The 21,544-nt window shown below is 40.3% G+C and overlaps 1 protein-coding gene across 2 annotated transcripts in view; it reads left to right on the forward strand.

The window, feature by feature from the left end:
• Positions 1–5,714: 5,714 nt before the first annotated feature.
• The window catches only part of syde2 (synapse defective 1, Rho GTPase, homolog 2 (C. elegans)), a 54,567-nt gene continuing 38,737 nt past the window's right edge, over positions 5,715–21,544 (forward strand). The window contains exons 1-3 of one of the 2 annotated variants that reach the window (XM_088426106.1): positions 5,715–7,837; positions 14,253–14,539; positions 15,109–15,460. In XM_088426106.1, the coding sequence (XP_088282232.1) occupies positions 5,860–7,837; positions 14,253–14,539; positions 15,109–15,460 (2,617 nt within the window). In that variant the 5' untranslated portion in view covers positions 5,715–5,859. The remainder of the gene's footprint in view (positions 7,838–14,252; positions 14,540–15,108; positions 15,461–21,544) is intronic. The other variant, XM_088426107.1, reaches the window with a different exon arrangement.

Genomic DNA, 21,544 nt, shown 5'->3' on the forward strand with positions numbered 1-21,544 from the left:
AACCTACCAATTGCATCAAAATGCTTGAAACAAACAAAAAATTCTTAATTCTTAATTTTTAACTTTTTTCCCTGGGGTCATCCACAGCTGAACAGATCTATGATTCATATATTATTAAAACGTCTAATAAATCAGAGTTTTCAAGACCTCAAATTTTTAAGTTTACTTTATATTTTAATCGGTTAGAAAACAGCCGCAATGAAACCGTGTACTGTACTTGGTTTGCTAAGCGCGCCTCTGTTAGCAATTATCAAGCTAAGCTTGAAAGGATTCAATGTAGTACATTGAGATGAGTTTATTCAAGCACAAACAATTTGATGAAAACAATTTGGTGTTTCCCATCGCCCAATTTGAGTTTTTATACATATCAAATTTGAACAGCAGATTTAAATGTGCTAATTTTATGGGCTGGTGTTCTTGTAGGAACCTTTTTAACAATCTAGACACGGTTAATGACCAACGATGCTTCTCTTCATGTTTTCCTTTCGCATGCACCCAGAAATTATGCATTGTGGGTAAAATGACATAATGCGGAAAGGGCCTGTAGTTGATAAAACCACAGCATTGCACATGTGAGAGAAACTGACACCAAAGCATTGACATCAAAGCACTAGTATCAATATACTCACTTGATTTCAATAGTGTTGATCTACCCTCTCACATATCAAAGTACTGAGTTCAAGTGGAACCCCCACTACTACCTTCAACATTTTGCGCAGATTTTTTTTTTTTTTTCGTAGAATAGTTTCTGATCACTGGTGCAATGCTAATGCATTTTCAAGCAAAACAAAAACAAATTTAAGAACAGGTTAGGGATCACAGACATTCTTCCAGCCTATCTGTCATCATCGGTAGACATGAAATTGCTGTAAATGTGCTTCTGATAAGATTCCAGCTTCCAGGTATGAGCTTGGTCTTGTTTGTAATGCATACTTGCAGACTGATTGTATCAACCATATTCAGACTGAAATGACCAGAGACATGACATGTTTGAGATGTGGGGTCTGAGAGAACCCTACATGATGAAAACCACAGGTCTAGTCGTCATGAAATGAAACGCTATCATAATTTGATTGGCAGTCATCGTGTGGCGCAGATGACTGACGACAGCAGAAAAAGTTCCATAGCGGTGTCCCTGAAGTTGAGCTAACATTTTTCCACATTTCCTTCAAACAATGCTGCGGTCAGACTTGCAAGGAGACAAATCCATTCATTCCAGCATGCAAGCACTTTGAGTTTTTTCCCACAATTCAGCAGCCTAGTAGGCTGTTGTCAGAAAGCACAAATATTTAAATCATATGTATACACAGAATCATGATGTCATTAGAAATGACCATGCTGCCTCTTAAAAGTTGCCTCAATTGATGAATAACATTCCCTACCTTTCCTTTCCTCTTCCCCCTTTACTGGTGCAAGTTTGTCCTGGCTTGGCCAAGTCTATGCTCACTCAACTTGAGTTTTACCAGTGATGTGCATCTTGCACTCCACCTTCGAATGAACATTCATCAAGTACTTTTCCGGGTGGACCTATTGTAGGCTTAAATTCTTCGTTGTGTTCTAAAAGTTATTGGGCTTCGTATTCAACATTAAAACATCCTCATTCATCCACTTGCTTGCTCAGGATATCGTAAAAACTACACTGCCGATTCTTGTGAAAATTTGCAGAAAATTGGCATACATGAAAAAAAAAAGATTGGATGTAGTACATTGGAACACAAATATTAATCAAAGACCTAATCATCTCCTGCTGCCTTAGCTAGGCCGTTCTTTTGGCTCATAAAATACTGCAATTTTGCATAAAACCTCCAAGGTCAAAAAACATTTCTACATGGACAAAACATGCTAAAAATAACACAGTATGAGTCTATTTCATGATGTCATGAACTAATCATGATTTAGACACATTAGTTATGACAGATTTTTTTTTTTCAAAAATGTTACTTACTTAATTCTTGATTTGTCTCGTCCAAAATTCTGTGGACCACGATAAAATCTCGAGTTAAATGACTTTATGTCCAGTTACCGGGGCCTATTTACCCATTCTGCCATCCAAAAGCATTTCAGAACAGAACAATAGGAGCCAATAATTATCTAAATGTGGTTTGAAAAGGAAAACAATAAAGGAGGGCATATTTTTGTAGGCTTAAACGTAACATTGTAATATTACAATGCTGAGCCTCTGGGGTTTAGAGACAAAAGCGTGGCTGACAAGATGTCAGTCAGTTTGCATTCTCTCAAAGACATCACATAGCTTTATGATCTACGTATCAGTTGTGTGCCGTCAGCGCCCTCAGAGCCTTCTTTGCAGACTCAAACACAATCAGGAGCACATATCTAGATGTACAATTTATCAAAAATTGTAATTATTTAATTTAAACAATTTCGCCTCCTTCTTGCAAGCCCAATGACAAGTGAGTTTTTTGTCCTCTCTAGTTTTTACTTCTGGGTGATTTCCACATGACGAAGATGTAAGTGTTCAAATATAGCACTGGTATATGTTAGTGAGGGGCATAGGTATGTTTTGAGACTGGAATCCTTACACCTTGCAAGAGGTTTCAACATTGTAAACGCTTTCCCTTAAGGTTTTCTGTTTTTATGTTGACTTAAATTAACTTTGGGTTATTCATTAAAGAGTTAACTGTGTTAGCAGGACAGCAATGAAAGGTGCGTTCATTTCTACCAACTGTCTTGTTCTTTGTAGTATATGCGCAATGGCAGAAACCACTGATTTCCTCAGCATAATTGGACAACACGCAAAAAAAGTGTTGTTTTTCCCCCCAATTTACAGGCTATTTACCTTCTGTCCATCCCTCATCCTTGACAGTGGTCATCAGTCTACTAAGTGCCAGTATCCGCTTCAATGTAATAACAGTTTCATTTGGATCCTGTCCAGACAGCACATTTGGAAGCATTTAGCATGAACGACACATTTAACATGTTCAGACTTTTTATTGCTGTCAGTTCTTATACAGATCAAGATTTTTATCAGATCTTGAAGGGCCGCGACTCTTGTGAGAATAAACGGTCAAGATGACGGACGGATGGATGGATGGGTGAGTGTTTATATCACTGCGTAATGTAATATGATAACATTTTTTGTTGAAACCAACACAGCCACAATTTAAATTTGACACTCAAATAAATGTCATGGAGGATTTGTAGTCAGCCTTTTAAGATTTTATTTCATTGTAAAATATGAATGAATAACTACAAATAATCGGACTCTCCATGACATAAAAGCTGCAGGCCCCTCGGCAAGGCTTCTGTGACAGCCATCATCCAGCCTGATTTATACCCTGAGAAAGGCTTGTGTCCAGCACATAAATTTAGTTGCGGTGCTCACTCAGAAAAAAGGGAAAGCCCATAAAGCGAGCGGGACAGAGAAGCTAGCCAGAAACACAGAGCGAGGGAACAATAGGCAGCCATCAAGAGGGGAGACCCAACAGCTGCGCAGCTCCAACATGCAGTCAGGTGCACACACATACACGCGCACACACACACTTGCGCAAATATAGAGTCTGCCCACTTTCTATTTCCTTCTGCTCTCATGCACACTTTTCTTTCTCTCTGACCAGGCCTTGTGAAGGGGGGGCAGCTAAGCAGATGTTCTGCCACTGCCTTCACAAAAGGTGAAAGCCACTGTTAGGCAGGGCTGGTGGTTGCGGTGTCTGTGGGGGACACAAAAAAACGTCCTCTTTTTATTTTTAAGCACTGTGGTTGATCTGTAGTTTGGCGTAACCTTCAGATGCTGTAAGTTTTATAGTTCTTGCTATATGGCATAGGTATTCCTGGAATACAAACATTCCCAACATAAAAATACCACTAATAGCAATTATTCATCAGAAAAGACTGTTCACACCCTGTCATGAGTGGAGTCCAAAGGTTCGTGCCGTTCCTCAAACATGTGGTCCCTTTCCCCCCTCCTCCTCCTCAACCCTCCTCTCCTCTGGCTCCTTTTTTTTTTCACAAAACACACTATGCAGCCTGCAGGTTTTGACCTGAAAATAACTGCCCAGACAGGGTCTAGTCAGTCAGTCGGTCGGGGAGGCAGGCCGAGGCGTCAGGGCCTCCATGGCTCCTGCGGTGTAATAACAGATGCTTATCATGTTTTACTGAGCGTAGTGGTGAGGGGGTGAAGGGGGGGATAGGGGGCTCACGATGGGACACAGGGCCCCTGTTGATGGCATAGCTTTGACAATAAGTACCCTCAGTTCCAAAACTGAAGCAAACGACTGCAATAACAGGTTGAGAATTTGTGTGTTTGTGTTATAACAACAGGTCCACTGAGCATATGCGCATTCACACACAAGCAGCTTTTCAGCAGCTTGTCCTTTTGCACATTCCAGGTAAAGGCAAGGGCAAACAAATGGCTTAAGGTTGAAGTGAAGAATGTTTCATTCCTTTTCTCTGCTGCCTCAGCTCTCTAAAGCCTGAGGTTGTGTTGCCAGCTTGGACTGGGTTAGCCGCAAGGTCACAGAAGAGAGGATTACTCAAGATACACTTGAGATAAATGTGTCAGTTCAATAATCGGCAGCAATCCATAATGTGACAGTCCAAGCGTGGCGTTGGCTTGGAGGTGTAAAATAATAGAGGCTTCTTGTGTGCAATAATGAAGATTAACCTGTAAAACTAATACATTTGTTTTAAAGATGTGTGAGAAGATTGAGAGTTTCAAAGGATCACCACATTCTTCTCTTTTTTTTGTTCCCCCTGCTAAAAGATTTAACCCATTTTCCTCTAACATGAAAGTTGCTGTCTGCTATTTGTTAAAAATTCCTTCACACCTACTCGTAAATGCAGACAAAGGAATTTCGTACACATTTCAGGTACAAATTTGAGCTCAATTTGGATAGTTCGTGTGCAGCTTGTTTCATATGAGATTTAATTAAAATTTCCACAGTGAAGTGAAAAATAGGTTTCACCTAGCTGGTTTTAACATCATTATTGTTATATAGAGGAGAAATTGGCATGGCAGGTGTATTGGACTTTCAAAATTGTCCTTAGGTGTGATTGGGTATGTGAATGTTTGCTCGTCTCTGTGTGCCCTGCAATTGGCTGGCAACCAGTTCAGGGTGTCCACGGTGAACTGGGATAGGCACCAGCAAGCCTGCCACCCTTGTGAGGATAAGTGACTTGATAAGATGGACGGATGGATGTACTAATTAGCTTCTAACAACAACACAATGGCCACCCAACTCACATCGACAGTGATGTCAATGAAGGGCCAACGCAGCACACATCTCCTAGTTATTTTTTCCCCCTTCGTGGAAGGGGTGGTGTTGTCGAGACGTTACATCCTTACACAACCCGTAAATAAGCTAGCATTTGTCAACTGTACACATTGTGCCGAAACTACAAAAGTCACACCAACAATACAAGATTTTTAGAAGACTTCTAGTCCCCTGCTGAAAAATAGAAATTTTAAATAAATCAATTACGTGTCTAGATTTGATCAGTTAGTGTTGATTGCCATTTTTGCCAGCCCAACAAAATAGTTAGAGAGAGAGCCAGAGAGAGAGGGAGAGAGAGAGAGAGAGCGAGAGAGAGAGAAAGAGAGAGAGAGAGAAAGGGAGAGAGAGAGAGAGAGAGAGAGAGAGAGAGAGAGAAAGGGAGAGAGAGAGAGAGAGAGAGAGAGAGAGAGAGAGAGAGAGAGAGAGGAGGTGTGGGCGAGTTTAGGCAGGCTGCACGGAGTGTGTCGTCAGTGCGGAGGTGACAGCGGAGAATGGAGACGAGGCTTCAGCGGCCAACTGAGACCGCTGCGGCGAGAGAGGAGAATCCACTCGTCTCTTCTTCCCCTCTGCATCCAGGGTGTTGAAAGGCAACGGGAGGAATTTAACTTTTCTGGGGCACACGAAAGGAATGGCTGATCCTCTGCGGAGGACTTTATTAGCGAAACTCCGTGGGAAAAAGTCCAAGAAAGGAGAGACGCTCGGCGCTGGATTGAGCTCCGCCGCTGCCGCGAATGTGGGCCGAGAAGGTAAAGAAAAAGTTTTGCAAATGCAGCGAGACTCGGTCGAGGCTCGCCCGGTAGTCACGCTATCAGTCCTGGATTACACGGCAGAGAGAATGAGCACGTACGAGAATTGTTTTGACGGGCCGGTGGCGCAAAACGCGGGGGTTGAGTTGCTCCGGCTGAGTCCGTCAGCGGAGTTAGCCGGCTCACGTCCGCCGTTGCTCAGCGCCGGGGGCAGGGTTCGGGATAATGGGCAGCACCCGGGGGCCCCACTTCAAAGAGAGGTGCAGTTTACCGGACATGCGATTACAGAGGCTAATACGAGCCACTGGGAGCCCGCGTGTGACGACACGATCACAATTTCAGGAGGGGTGTCCTTTGGAGAGACGCATGTCCAGAAGAAGCACTTCATCCCGGTCCCGTGGCAATGCAGCGTTGGGGATTCGATTGGTTTCGGGGACAATTCAAATACTATTTATTCCTATGCACAAAATGTGAACTGCACGACTTCCCACTGCGAGCCCTTGGTCCAAGGACATTCCCAACATGCGCCAAGAACTGTCGTTGCTGTAAATATAAACAATACGAACCAAAGTTTGAAGACACAAGTGCGCATGAATCCAAACCCCGCTCAAACAGAAGAAACCTTTTTTAGAACAATCGAGATCTTTGACCCTGTATACTCAGGGGACTCCAGGAGCCCTCTGCAGAGTCCGGCCTTCTTCCCGACCGAGCTAGAAATATGTGACATTAGCATGGCATCCATGTGTAACACAAAGGTATCACTCAAGCATCCTTTAGAGAGTGAAGATGATGATTATTATGATAATGAAATTCTGCCTTTCTATGAAACTAGAGCAAAAAGCACAAACGACAGAGAAGATGTCATAGCGCTCCCCCAGATAGGTCAGGATGAAGGACAGGCTGATGTTAGTCACAGTGCTCAGGAAACAGACAGGCTTAGAAACCAACTGAAAGAGGCCTATTACCTCCTAATCAATGCTATGAACGATATCAATTTGGACCAGCAGGTAAGTGCTGGTTTAAGTGAGCATCAGACGAGCTCTTCCTGTAGTAGCCACTCAAGGGATAGCTTGTGCTCCCGCTTATCTGCCAGAAACCTGGACAGTGACTCCTGGTCCTCTGGGGGTGACCACAACCCCCAGCAGGTGTCTGACACAGATTCCCTGCTACTGTGTCTTGGGTCAAACATTGAGTCAGGCCTCAAAACCAGACTAAACAGTAAGAGCATGGTCGATCTGTCTCTGGCTAGGATAAAACCTACTTTATTGCGCTCCGCTAGCGACGGAGACATCAGCTATCCAGCTGGATCTTCACTGTGCGTAAATCCTCTTAGAACCGGCCCTGTCGTGTGTGATGATGAAGTGGTCTCAGAACTCAAATCGGATCGTGGCTGCGAAGATGCTCAAATCATAAGGAAGGGTGAGCTCTCAAAACCTCAAGCGGTCTACAATGCCACCGGCATTGATGAACGTTTTCAAGTAGCCGCTGGTGGGAGCCTCATTGAAAGCAGTGGTTCAGTCAACAGCCTTACTGGTTCTTTGGACAGCAACACAGAGGGATCAGCGCCCCCTGGGCATGATAACAAGCAGCAGACAACTGAGGTTCCAGCACAGGGGGGCAACTCAGTCAATAAGGGCCACGGTGTCACTGTGAACAAGATGCAACAGTGGATGGACAAAGGTCGCCTGTTGTCATCTGAAATGAAGCAACGCATAGAAGGCTCATCATCGGCCCGCTGTGGGAGCCAAAACCATGAGCGTCCCTCTCCTCCGATGAGCCCCGGGGGAACAGGGGTCCAAACATCCAGTCGGGCGGTAAAATCTGTCAAGGCCCCTGCAAACAAGACACCGCAGCATTCAGGTAGGACGGCCGCATGGAGTGGCCTGAACTCCTGTGGATCTCCTAAATCAACGAACTCTCACCCTTCTTCCTGTATGATTACTGTCATCATCCTCCACTCATAGTGCACTCCGCCTGGCGGCACTCCTCCTCTTCTGGATGCAAAGCAAAGGGACGAGATGCCTCAGACCTCTTTGCTTTCTTTACGATTCTCTAACTGGTGGCGGGTTCTATTCTTCACACTAATGTAGGCACATTTTAACACTCAATTAATAGCACATCAGGTTTTAGATGGGATCACTCACAGTATAGTTCAATAACAACTAACTCATTCTCACTGGGTTTTTTTGGTGTTGGTGGTGGGACTTGTGTGTGTGAATGACATTTGGTTACGTACAAAATGTCTTATAGTGAAAACATCTGTGTCATGGACCTAACGTACTGGATTTTTGTACCTTTTTGTTCAGATGATTTTTAGAAAAAAATAAAAGCACACTGATTGGCCTTCCAAATTCAAACCACACCACAAGGTTCAATTTGTCTCTCAAGCGATCACTCAGTTGACAAATGAGGGTAATGTGAAAGTGCCTCAGGGGTTACGTGAGTTCTTAAGTGGGTTACTGCAGGTATCAGCAAATCCTAATTAATGCTTTTCACGATGCCATGACAGGAACATTTCATTTTTCTTTTTAAATTAAGATCAAATTAATTAGAACATGAAACAACCTATTGCTACATTTGCAAAACAATATATCCCTTTAATTTGTTTTATACAGATGTACATTATAATTAATGACACAATTTTCCAAAAGACAAACCCCTTAACGACTCAGATGATATTATATGATTAATTTTCTGTAGTTGCTGAATAAGGTATGCCCAGAGATTCCTCTATGAATGTTCTTCCAAAGTTTAATCAATCAGACGGGGATGGCGCTGTACTCTTTTAAGCCATTTTTTTCCCTTTCAAAACTACTTTACACTGATTGGGGGGTTTCTTGGCTAAAACTATTTCACTGGGGGTACACCACTGTAAAATCGTTCAGAACCACTGTCTTAAGCACGCCATTATCTATAGTATTGAACAGGTTGAACAGGTTTCACCTATTTGGGATCTATTTGTAGTCATCAAAATGTCTAATAAGTAATTATCCGTTGGCTTTCCAAGAGAACTAAAGAAATCTGACACTATTTTCTGTCAATATTCTCAGGTATTAAACAGTTTAAGATTTCCAAACATATAATTGATGATCAAAAGTAATTATAGATTGATTCGTGATGGTTTAGTTGTCGATTAAGCGGTGCACCATTAATCCAAAGTTTTGGTCAATGTTCAGTCCGTCAGTGACAGATTTACGGCTCTTCTGTTGATACTGATGGTCTGCGCATCACTGCCATTTACATGGCAATGATCAATTCTTCATCCTCAATGAGACAAAAATGTACAGAATTTAGCTTAACTCTTTGACTGTTCTATGGACATTTCACAGAATAGGCAGCCTTAGGACTGTAAAATGAAACCTAATTGCTTTGATCAAATTTGGTCTTTCTACGAGCGCAAGTGTCACCGATCATTTGAGCTTTGTGTAGAGGTCTCTTCCAGAGCAAATCGTTGAGCTGCCTTGTGTGCAAGCTGTTGTTGACTGTCAGTGCTGTGTTGCTAGAAATAGAGTGTGATATCTGTGGCTGCTCAGAGGAAGGCCTCCGTGTTGGCTCATGCTATTGGCCCAGAATACAGTCGTCTGTTATTCATCCAACAGGGCTTTACCAAACTTGTACAGATCACGGCTTGAAATTCCTCCAGAAGAGCCAAACCTACTAAAATAAATAATGTCTTTCTATTTCTAATACCAGCATAAATTGCAGTGTACAAAATGATAATGAACAGCTAAGACCATGGTAAACAACAAGTATGTATGCATATATATATATATATATATATATATATATATATATATATATATATATATATATATATATATATATATATATATATATATATATATATATATATATATTCTAGATTTCCCTGAACATTTCCACAGCTGTTGCCAGAGGAATCCAAATCAGAACAGGAGCCAGTGTACTAACTCTGTGGTTGTGTTTGAGGGTAAGGGGGTTGGGCTGTCATGTTGCCTTCCTCCCCAGTCATTAACTCAGGGCAGCTCCATGGTAACTTGCATTTAAAGGAGACATTGGATTGGATTTTTGGGATGCCATTCCTGCTGTTTAACTTGTTTGCGTGGCGTCACTTTCGCACCGTGAATGAACATTGTGTGCTTGCTCGGAGGATTCAACAATGACATGAGAACGCAAGTGTAAAATCGGCCGTTGTGATGGCTGCCCATAGCTGGGGCATCTCGCCAAAACCATAATGAACTACATTTTGGAGGTTCAAAAGCTTGTTGGTCAGATGTGTTTGTACACATTTATGGAGAAAGGAAGCGTTCAAAGACATACATTCAAGTGATAGAGAAGAAACTTGAGGCATCAGGATTTTTGCCAGCAATCTCAATGCGCTAAATGAGTCATATAGAGTAAATCTTTGCATTTTTCCCTGTAAACAAGTAATCACAGAACCTTGTTTTGTTGTACATTTTTAGGAATTTGGCTCTCTGAACAATGCACTCAAAGAGAAAGTAGTGCATGTATTTGAATATGCTGCCAACTTGCCAAGACACCTCAGTGGGATGCTAGTGTCGACGTGTGACGTAACCCTGGACAATCTCCGGCCTTTACCGGAGTAAAAGGAGAAAAAAAAAAAATCCACTCAGAGCAGCCTCATTACCATATGAATGTGCATCAACAGGAATGTATGGCAAACAGCAAAAGATCTTTTGAAAGGATTTCAAAACGCTGTACTAAACAAAGTGCTGTCTTTATGTACAAGCAACGTTTTTAGCGTAGATTTCGCTCAAATCAAAAGAAGAGTCTCAGTGGAGACAAGCTAAAAGGAAAGCTGGTGGATCAAGTGGTTGTAAGAAGAAAGTGAATCCTTCACTCAGTAGATTTAAATGGAGAATATAATTAGAGTAAGGTTTAGTGACAGTATTACAGGTTCTTTTATAGCGCATCCAGGAAATAAGCTTTTCTCTGTTTTTAGCTCTATCGCCAAACCGTAACACTTCTCATCTCAGCGCCACCTCTTCTCTCTTCCTCCCACACAGACATGCAAACCTTATATTATTGTGCTCCGGCCATCTGTTACCTTAAAGGCGTGTGAGATTTATGTAGGCTCACCGCATCCTCTACACAGCACCGTGCCACAGGGAAGCAGGTTGTGCAGCTCTGTTATGCAAATGTATTTGAACTGTTATGCTCTGCATTGTCTGGTAGGTCACTGGTCTCCCTTTTTAAAGCCCAATACAACAATGATAATGTAAGGAAAATGATGTCTGAGCCTGACTTTCGGATTGATGTATTTTCTTGGCAGATTTTTCTGTTTAGAGTTGCAAGGAGTCTATCCTATCACTTTGCACTATAGGGGAACCGCTTCCCCCAGGACTGCTTGCCATACAATTAGATACATAAACATACAAACGAATGAAAAAACTCTAGTCATGTAGTCCATCTAATGGCTTGTCGCTTTGGAATTATGATTCCAAGTAGGAGTGTGGCAGTGGAGACAACATTAAGGCTGTAAACCCGGAGCTGTCGTTTGGAATGTTGTTCGTGTCAGTGCACGTTTTTTGTTCCAGTTATGAAAAACCCCTCAAAGAAGATGGCATGCTGGCATGCTGACAACAGCTCCACACAGAGGCATCCTCTTGTGCTAATAAGGGACGAGCAACATAGCAGCTTGGACATTATTAGGGGCTTTCTTGAGAGTGTTTTTTTATTGTTTTTTTTTTACAGAATGACACCAATGGGGAACAATCTTCATTTTTATTAGCGTCTAACCCATCATAGATACTCACTTCATGCATTTGATGAAAAAAATAATCCACATTCTCATTGTTATCAAGTAAGATTAAAAACGAAACCTACATTAAGTTGAATGTGCCGTCAGATGTGTGTGTGTGTGAGTGTGGGGGAGATGTACTATACGTACCCATACATTTAGCAGTAACTGGATAATATTATTTGTTGTTGCTAACTTTCTCCACAAAGTTTAGTGGAAATCGGAAAAAGAAAAATCTTGGTGAGCAAAGAAATAAAATGGATGAAACTCCAAAATACTTTCCTTTCACTGTGGAAAAGGTACCTCTTGGCATTTTCTTGGTTGATGTCAATATGTTTCGGTCTGGAAACAGCAGCATATGGCATTGTGCTGAAAGGAAGAAATATTTCATGATAGGGTTTTTACCATTAACACCATATCAGGTCTGAGAACATTAACTCAGATTCAAGAAAAAGGTCACCTTAAAACTATCCATTTTTCTCTATACTACCAAACAATATAGTCCACATAGTTGTATGTGTAGAATGATATAATCTTAAAAGACACTAGAAAACTGTAACCCCGATAAAAGCGAAAATTCCACAGCACTATTTGTGACCCTTCTCATATAACTGAGGTGGAACGACGTTTGCTGACAGTAGTGAATTAATTTGTTGTGTAATGTTGGAAAAAGACATTTCAGCATTTCTGTGCCTGAAATCACAGATGTTTTCCAACCACACAGTTCTAGAAAGACTCACTTTGCTCCTTACACCAGCGGGAATGCTGAACTGATGTCAAAATGACTTTTACAGAGACAAGAGACGTATCAGACAATGCATGATCTGTGTTGTTGAGCAAAATCCAAGTAGGAATGAGCAAAATCACAAGTTTGTCACCAGTTTGGCCTGAAATCACATTTAGCCAAGTCTACAAATTTCAGAGGAAAAAAACGAACAAAAAACACGTGTAATATCATGTGTCAGGAAAATTCATAATTCATAATTCATAAGCTTCTGAAATTAAGTTAAATCACCAGGTTTTTTAAATTATAGGAATTGATGTTAAGAAGAGTTGGTCCAGAGCAGTTCATTCTTCCTTTCACTATATGGAATTTTCGCCATTCAATATGAAAGAAACATTTTAGCCTGTATAATGGATAGCATCTAACATTTTGTTGATAGTTTTTTTTAAATCTATCTTAATTCTTAAGGAAAAGTTGAGGGAGTTTGTGGCACATACACATACTGTGTGTTTTGGATTAAATTTGAATTTGTTAAAGTAAAAATATCTTGCAGTCCATAACTGGATGTGAGGATGCAAAATATATCCTTGAAGAAAAAAAGCGGAATGAGAAGGGGCTTGTGCGAGTCAAGGATGAAAATGGTTTATAAATGTTTTCTTAAAAGCAAAGATTTTCCCTGCGCACCTCATTTTTCCTCCCTGTAACACGCATATTTCATTTTGATAGCTGATTTGCTCTTCAGAAACCAAAAACATGCCATACCCTTTGCTGTGACTTTCACAAACATTCTTTCATTTTTTTTACACTTGAATGCACATGAATTCACAACGCTAAAACCGATGAACAAATTAGCCGATTTATTAGTGCGGTGACTGAACAATAACAAAATATAAATTAGCAATAAGTCCAAATACAATGTGGCTTTTTGAGCTAGAGAATTGAATGGAAGAAAATATGGGATGAACAAAATTATATGCACAAAATATCTATCAGTGGTGTAACAAAAAGAGAAAAAAAATGTTATAATTGTAAAATTGGTTTTGATTTAAAAGATGTGTGTTCATTGAAGCAAACCCTATCCTGCTCTAGCTCTTGATAAGACATCCTTTTAGGCAGTGTCTCATTTACAGTACTGACAAGGTCAACATACCTGTAAAATAACAAAAAACTGATTACATTATATAGCATCTCGTATTGAGCTGCTCTTTATCAAATCAAATGATAATCGCACTGAATCGAAACGAATTGTTTCAATTTGGCACTACATGTGTTGAAATATGTATTGAGTTGTCTTTGACTTTAGAAACTCACACCCCTGATTTCACCAAAATTGCCATGGCTTCATTTATTTATTTGTTGAATTATTCATTCATGTATCAGTATTTGTATTTTGCTCATTCGGTTTCATGATACAGATGTTCACTTGACTTTGACAGGGCATGAATTACATGCAGTTCAATCTGGATTGGGATTGAATTGTAATTTATACTGAAATGAAATTGAGATTAAATCAAGCAGTTGATCATTAGCACACTGTTGTAATGGTTAGCTCATCATGTGAATGTGAGTGTTAATAGTTGTACGTATGTTTTTGTGTGCCTTGTGATTGACTGGCGACCAGTACAGGATGTACCCTGCCTCCCACTCAAAGTCTGCTGGGCTAGGCTCCGGCTCACCCGCTTTCCTACAAGCGTTGTAGAAAAGGGATGGATGGATGGATGATAATTCTGATTTATTTGGTTTCAATGTATCCCTCCCATGTAATAATAACCCTCCCATTCTCTAACCTCATCCTTCTATTGCACATTCAGCTTTGACAGAGAATGTCCAAACACAAGAGGCTGCCAGGGCCAATGAGCTTTCAGCATGGAGACCACACCTTCACACCATCACAGTGGCCAAGAAACGCAACTGGCTACAACAGAGCACCCTTGGAAAAAACCTTTGCAATAAAGATGAGTTGCAAGGCAAGCTGGGAGCTGAGGAGGAGGCCTGTCTGGCCTACCCGCATCTTCCGCCTCCGCCCAGTCCTTCTCCAGAGCAAATGAGAAGTTCGGATGCAGCGTCTTCACGGCCAGCTGACCCCAATCTACCCAAGGTTAAGCTTACAGTTTTGCTCTCATGGACAACTGCTTTCAGTTGGATTATTTGACATTTGACAAATTTCTGATTTGCTTTGCAGGCTGAATATATGTATATATATGTGTATCTGATCTAAATGTAAGGAGATGACTAGTAGGAGATCTAAATCTCGCGTTTTTTTCAATGTGGCAAGGAGAAAATTGTTAATTTTTCATTAAGTCATAAATACAATGCAGGGTCAATCTTGTTTCTCAATCTTGTTTTCATAAATCACAATCTAGCCAAAAATTAAATAACAAAACTCATCTATTTGGACACTTGGCCATTGCACACATTCAAAGGAAAAAGAAAAAACAAAAATAACACATTTACAGTTACATTGTCCGTTGTAAACCATTTGTGGGATCTATCTATCTCTGTCTCTCTCTCTCTCTCTCTCTCTCTCTCTGTCTGTCTGTCTCTCTTCTCTCTCATATATATATATATATATATATATATATATATATATATATATATATATATATATATACACATATGTTTATTTATTTATTTGTTTATTTATTTGTTTTTTCTGTCTGAATCTAGGTGAGTGTGTCACCCCACCCCAGGAGCGTGGACCCAGCCGAAGAGAATGATGCAGACGACGAAGGCGAGATCTGGTACAATCCAATTCCTGAGGATGACGAGCTCGAGGTGTCCAACAGAGCCTCTGGCCGGCTTCTTGATCCCTCTCGAACTGAGTCTCAGAGGAGGTCCAGTAGAGGTCACAATGGGAGGACCCTGGAAACCGGTGTGTCAGAGTCACTCAGGGAAAACTGTTCAGGAGATGGCAGTCAAGGAAATGCTGCACATTCGACAGATGCGCAACATCTGCACAGACAGATGCTTACATTTAAACTTCAGGATGAGAGAGGACCCTGCACTAGCAAATCTATCGGTGAGTCAAAAAATACATCTTATGTTTTTACAGTTCATAATGGAAATCCTGATGATTGATTTGTATTATTTGTGATAAGTAGTTACTAATGTTATGTATTTCTTATTTGCATTATCCCGTCATGAAAATGTGATTGAACACTGTGGTGTCCCTCAAGCCTCTACGTTAAAACAAGATAAACAACTTAAACAGAACTGAATTTTTTTTTGCAATTTTTAAAGTGTTAAGATTGCGGACATCTCTGGTCCACATAACGACAGCCGGCACACAACTCTTTGTCTCTTAATAAGCTCGGCTTCGTTTTGGTCTTTCCTGACTTCCGACTTGTTATTCGCTCTGATGTGGCAACATGGTAGTTTGGACCAATTGGCACTTGTTGAGCTGAGCCTATAATTATGACTTTTCACAACACTTTTCTATGGCACGCAAGCAGCCCATTACTTGCGGAAGGAGCACAAGCCTGAGTGTGTAGTTTGCATATACTGAGGAAATTAAATACTTAAATTTTATTGCTCCTCGCAACATGTTCACTGCAAGAATGCGGGATGATCTTAGGAGTAATTTCCGCAAAAATATATGACTGTATAAGTACCCGCTGACTTAAATTAAAATGAAGAATTGCTATTGAAATTTAACCCCTCTCCCATTTAGTTATCGGCTGGCTTCCTGGCTTTTTATGCATTCTCAGAAATTTTGTAGGTTTAGCATCAAACCAATTGAGTCTCTGTTTTCAAGTCAACTAACGATCTTTCGACACTCACACGCACACACTCACACACACACATGTTTATACAGCTATACTTGTGAGGACATCCATTGACATCATACTTTTCCTAGCCGTGAACCCGAACCTTAAAATTAGGAAATGATGACCTAACCCTTACTTTAACCTCAACCCTAACACCATTCAAACCTATACTTTAAAAGCAAGTCTTGACCTTCAAAAGGATGTTAAACGTCCTTACATATCCAAAATATCTTCACTATGCTGCTGGAAAACTCAAAGAGGTTCTCACAAGTGTAGCCGTACGGGAACACACGCACACACCCACACACACAGACTACAGGTATGTATAGCACTGACCATAATTGCAGACTGCAGTTCATCAGTTTTGCAATAGAACAAATGTTCTCTAGATCTCTGTGGAAGTGATTTTTAATGTTCGCTTTTGGCTGTGACCTACTTGCGATCTAATTAATTTTCTTCTTTACACCATGTAATGGATTATATTGTGGGGGAACTGTGTCTGTTGGGAGTCCCAAGGCGCTGTTCTATGATAATGTGGTTCACACATACTGTTCAGGGTGCCATAAAAAAGAAAAAAAACCCACATATATACGTGGATGAGAGAAGCCAGAATTTAATGGCAACATATTACATATTTATGCTTAATGCCAATTAAGTCAAATTTCTTCTACAACTTTGCACATTATTTTCTTTGGTCTGTGAGATTTTAGACAGGTTTGTTCAGGATAATGAATAGAAAGAAAAAAAGGTCACTTTATTGTAAAATATTATCATAATATTGAAGATAATTTAAATAAATAAGATGCTCTTACTGTACTTCATTTTCCACACCGAACACTTACGATGACACACAAACATTTCAGACATCATGCTGTGGAAAATAATGGCCAAATAATTTTTGAAGGGTAAAAGTTTTGATATTTTCGCTCCTTGTATTATTTTTGCATTGAGACCAAGCCTGGGAAGGATGTAGCAGTGAACCAAGAGAGAAGCTTTTCATAGCGAAGCTTTGTGTTACATTGGCAGGACAGTTTCCAGTGATTAATTAGATAAAGAGGGCTTTGGCCCGCAGGTCTTGCCAAGGAACACAGTCTACAGTACTCTCATTTGATATCGCAAAATAAAGATGAATTATTTTTTCTATTTCACATCGTTTTTGAAGACATTTGGGTAATTGGTTGGTTATTGATCTGTCAGCTATTCTTACATTTCTGATTATCTTTTAATTGACTGTTGGATCTTCTTTGTTCGCCAAATGAAAAAAAAATGCCCTTCAAAGCATAGGCTTGTGAAAATGAAATGCAATAATCTTTCGATGTGTGAAAGTTTAACGGTAGTGCATTGTATGCACAGTAGTAACCACAGTAAAAAAAGCATCCAGAGTGAGTTTTGTCATCATATCTTTGCAAGTCTGCCAGAAGTCTGTTTATGAATAACAACCTTTAATTTGGGCACTGTTTTTGAATGAAAATGTGAGCCAACCACAGTATTCCTTTTAGCCCATTTCAGCCCATCTTTTCTATGTCTTCTGCTTTTCATTCTTCACGATCATCAGCGTGTATAGGCTTTACTTTATCTGCAGGGTTAATGCATGGACAGGGCTTCCGTTGATTGAGCACAAATGAATGGCCTGGTGAATTAATGAAGCCATGCAGATGTAGATGACTCTTGGACTATAGTTTTTCTCTGTTCAGTTGGCTGGCACTACCTCCTCACCGGATGCACTCCAGACTCCTTATGTTCTTCCTATTGACTGACTTTTTGTCCATTTGAAAACTCTATTTATATGGAGAATAATGATTGATGGACTTCGGGGGTAGTGAGCATGGAGCATTCCAATCTCATCTTCTCTTTAGTGGCAGGTTGTGGAATCTCTTTTGGCCAGCACTCAGAATGGGATCCGGGTTTTTTTTTTCTCTTTTTTCTGGGGGTTGTTTTGCTCTCACTGTCTGGTGCATTTAAAATTGAACCAGTCATGCTAAAGTTACACCCAGCTTGAGTCTCTGAGTTAAAATCAAGAATCTAATCTTGGCGGAGGACTGCACGGTTTGGCTGAGAGGAGTCAACAAGACAGCACAGTCAGATTCTGAGAACAACACTCTAAATCCAGAGTAGATTCCATAGTCTGGTGTTAGATGTGAACTTTAGGTCACAGTGATGTCTCAGTTTTCTCAGAATTACAGCAACTCTAAGAAAAACACTCGGTTCTCTAGCCTAGTGAGCTCAAATAAAACCCTTACTCACATTACTTAAGCGTAGACATGATAAGATTTTGTTGGGGATATATATATATATATATATATATATATATATATATATATATATATATATATATATATATTTATAAAATACACACATATGGGTACCATTTAAAATACTGGTAACTAATTCAGTGTTTTTGTTTCATTACCTAGTAAATGCCTGATTTGCAGATTAAAACTTAGGTTACGTCATTAACCTTATGAAGAAAAAATATAATATATTGATGGAACTATTTCTACTTCAAATTGAAACAGAGTGTTTTTTATAATTTAGATTTTTTAAATTAGGCACGTTTGTCCCAGATAACAGCTGTGAGCAGGTTGGTATTTTTTCAGTCAGCTTTATGAGAGCTGGAATGATTTAAGTTCATGCCCAAATGTAAACTAACTGTGTCCAAAACATCTTGTATTTCAGTAGGGCGACACATATTAATATTATTATTATTGTTTTTTTTTTGTTTGGTTGGTTTTGTTTTGGCGGGGGGTTCTGTTAAAACATTTTTTTTTTTGCTTGTTGAAAAACAATTATAAACACAGAAAACCAAATGATGCATGTCCACGTAATTATGAGTTTTATGACTGCAATTATATAATATCATTATTATTATCAATATAATAATTATATAGCTTAAATATGCAGTGAACTGTGAGATTTTAGATGACTCTAGCCGCATACATTTTGATCAATTGAGAAGACACAGTGGCAATTGTCAAGGTGTCAGCATCAAATATATGAGTCATTTACATCTATTAAACTGCCTTTGCAAAATAATCCGACTCCTCTTGCCAGCCTTCAATATGTGGATCGCTTGTCAGCGGCTCATTTAGGCTAGTTACTGCTATAATGCAGAAGCCATACCATACAGTACAATGTCAGTGTAATTAAGTTGTTTTCCAAGGCCCTTAACTGGTGATAAAATTTGTGTTTTTCTCTGGAGTAACAGCTTGTCACGTCTGTTGAAAGACTAGTCAACAGTTACGCCATTGCACGCAGCCAGGAACAATTTAAAAATAAACACACACCAAGGAATTTGTGTCTACTACTACCGAGGCAGTTTAATTACTCGAGGACGCGTTTCTCAAATGCGCGAACAGGCCCCCCCAAAACACTGGCGAAAACAATGGATCTCGTCCTGTACAAATCATTCTAATTCCCCTGATGTACAAGATCAGTGACACTATTCTCACTTGTTATTACTTTTATTTATTTATTTTTTTTGCTATTTGCACTAGGGCTCACTCACTATACCGCCAAATTAGTGAGGCTTTACTGTACTGTAGATATGTCCTCACTTCGACCAGTGCAGCACCTCTTCTGTTGGAGTTCAGGCAGGACACAAATGGCCGCAACGGAGCTTAACCACATGAGGGCTGTTTTGGCTTTGGCAAGGGGCCATGTGCTGCTAGAGAGAAGGCCTGCATGCTCGGATATATTAGAGGGGGTTTTGTAACCATCGTGATTAAGCAGCCATGCTTCAGCTGCCCCTGAAAGGCCTTCAAATGGGTTTGAGCCAAGTGGATAGGAAGTAACACAGAGCAGAACCATGTGGTCACCAAGTGAAGAAACGAGTGGACAAGTGTGCCATTCACCAGTTTATTTACACTGCACACAACAGCCCTGTTGGTTTTTACATTTAACACACACGTTAATTGTGGACAAAACACTGACAGTTCTCACTGAGCACAAGCCAGTTTACATGTGAGGTGTTATCTGTGAAGGCAGATTTTTATCACTGAATACAATTTTGCAGTAGGATTGATATCCGAGTTAGGGCTAACGTGACAAAATAAGTCATATCCCACTTGGTCATGTCATCTCTCACCCACACACCCTTCTCCTGCACCTGACTGGTGCCAGTGTTGTGAAAGGCCCTCGTCATAAATTCCACGCCTGTGTTGGCAGGTGTTACAGGCAGGGTGCCCAGTGTAGCTCCAGGGTCAAGCCGTGCATGTGTTTTCCTCTCGCATGCATCCGAAATTGCATTCTAGCTGCATGCTACAGACATTTACTAAGAGCAAGTGCATTTGTAGGTGGTGGGGTGGACACAGTTAAAGGGCTCACATGTCACACATAGGAATGCAGACATTTGGCCTTTGACCCAGGAACATAACCTTGGGTTATGTGTCAAAGTATTGCCCCTGAACCTCAGCTAGTCAAGTTTTGTGTTACTCGCTTGGTTGCTGCCACATGGCCAGAGGCTAGAGGAGTTACAGCTTTTGTTTGTGTGCATGCGTGTGCGTGAATATGTGTGTGTGTGTGTGTGTGTGTGTGTGTGTGTATGTGTGTTGGTCGCGGTCACTGACAGTGCAGCAGGTATTAATGAGTCATTATAACAGTCACAAGTCAGAGATACTGTAAATATTCCGTAAACATTACATCATCCATTTATATTATTTGTTTCCCTAGTCATTCCCAGCTTAAATGAATGCACAGTGGTACTTTTGAAGTTACTGGGACAAGTGTTTCAATTTAAGGACTTTTTACTGCATAAGTCATTGCTTTGTGGATTTTTAATGAATTGGTTTTCTCTTCGTTGCAAATTATGATTTATGAGGAACTTCAAATATGCTACTGCTGGGGTAAAGTGAAAATAAATAGAGCAATTAGGGGAATTAAGTAATGTCCTTGCGTGTGTGCAAGGAGAGTCAAAGTTGCCAATGCACTTTCAGCCATTTTTATTTGTTCTAGTCCGTAGTTTATATATTTTATTCATTTATTTATTTATTTTAAAACGCTTTGAGCGTCTGATCTCTCTCCACTATATATTTCAAACTTGGAACCGATTCACAAAACCAACCAGTGAAAGATTTCAAAGTCCAAGTCCTTAGAGATGGGCTACTGCTGTCCAATAATTGCTGTCAGTAAATTGAGTTAGGTTTTTTAAAGTAGGGTTAGGTAATCTGTCTGAAAAATATCTGGGGTGTATTTCAAATTAGAATGGTCAAATTATAAAAAATTAAAAGTAATAGAAGTCTTTACCCCCCCCCCCACCCAAAAAATAAATAAATAAAAAATCATACATACGCACATCATAATGCTTGCTAGCTAATGTCGGTGAATGATGCCCTGCCTGT

The sequence above is a fragment of the Hippichthys cyanospilos genome, chromosome 10 (assembly GCF_059441005.1).
Source record: "Hippichthys cyanospilos isolate Australia breed blue-spotted pipefish chromosome 10, RoL_Hcya_1.0, whole genome shotgun sequence".
Classification (NCBI taxonomy): Eukaryota; Metazoa; Chordata; class Actinopteri; order Syngnathiformes; family Syngnathidae; genus Hippichthys; species Hippichthys cyanospilos.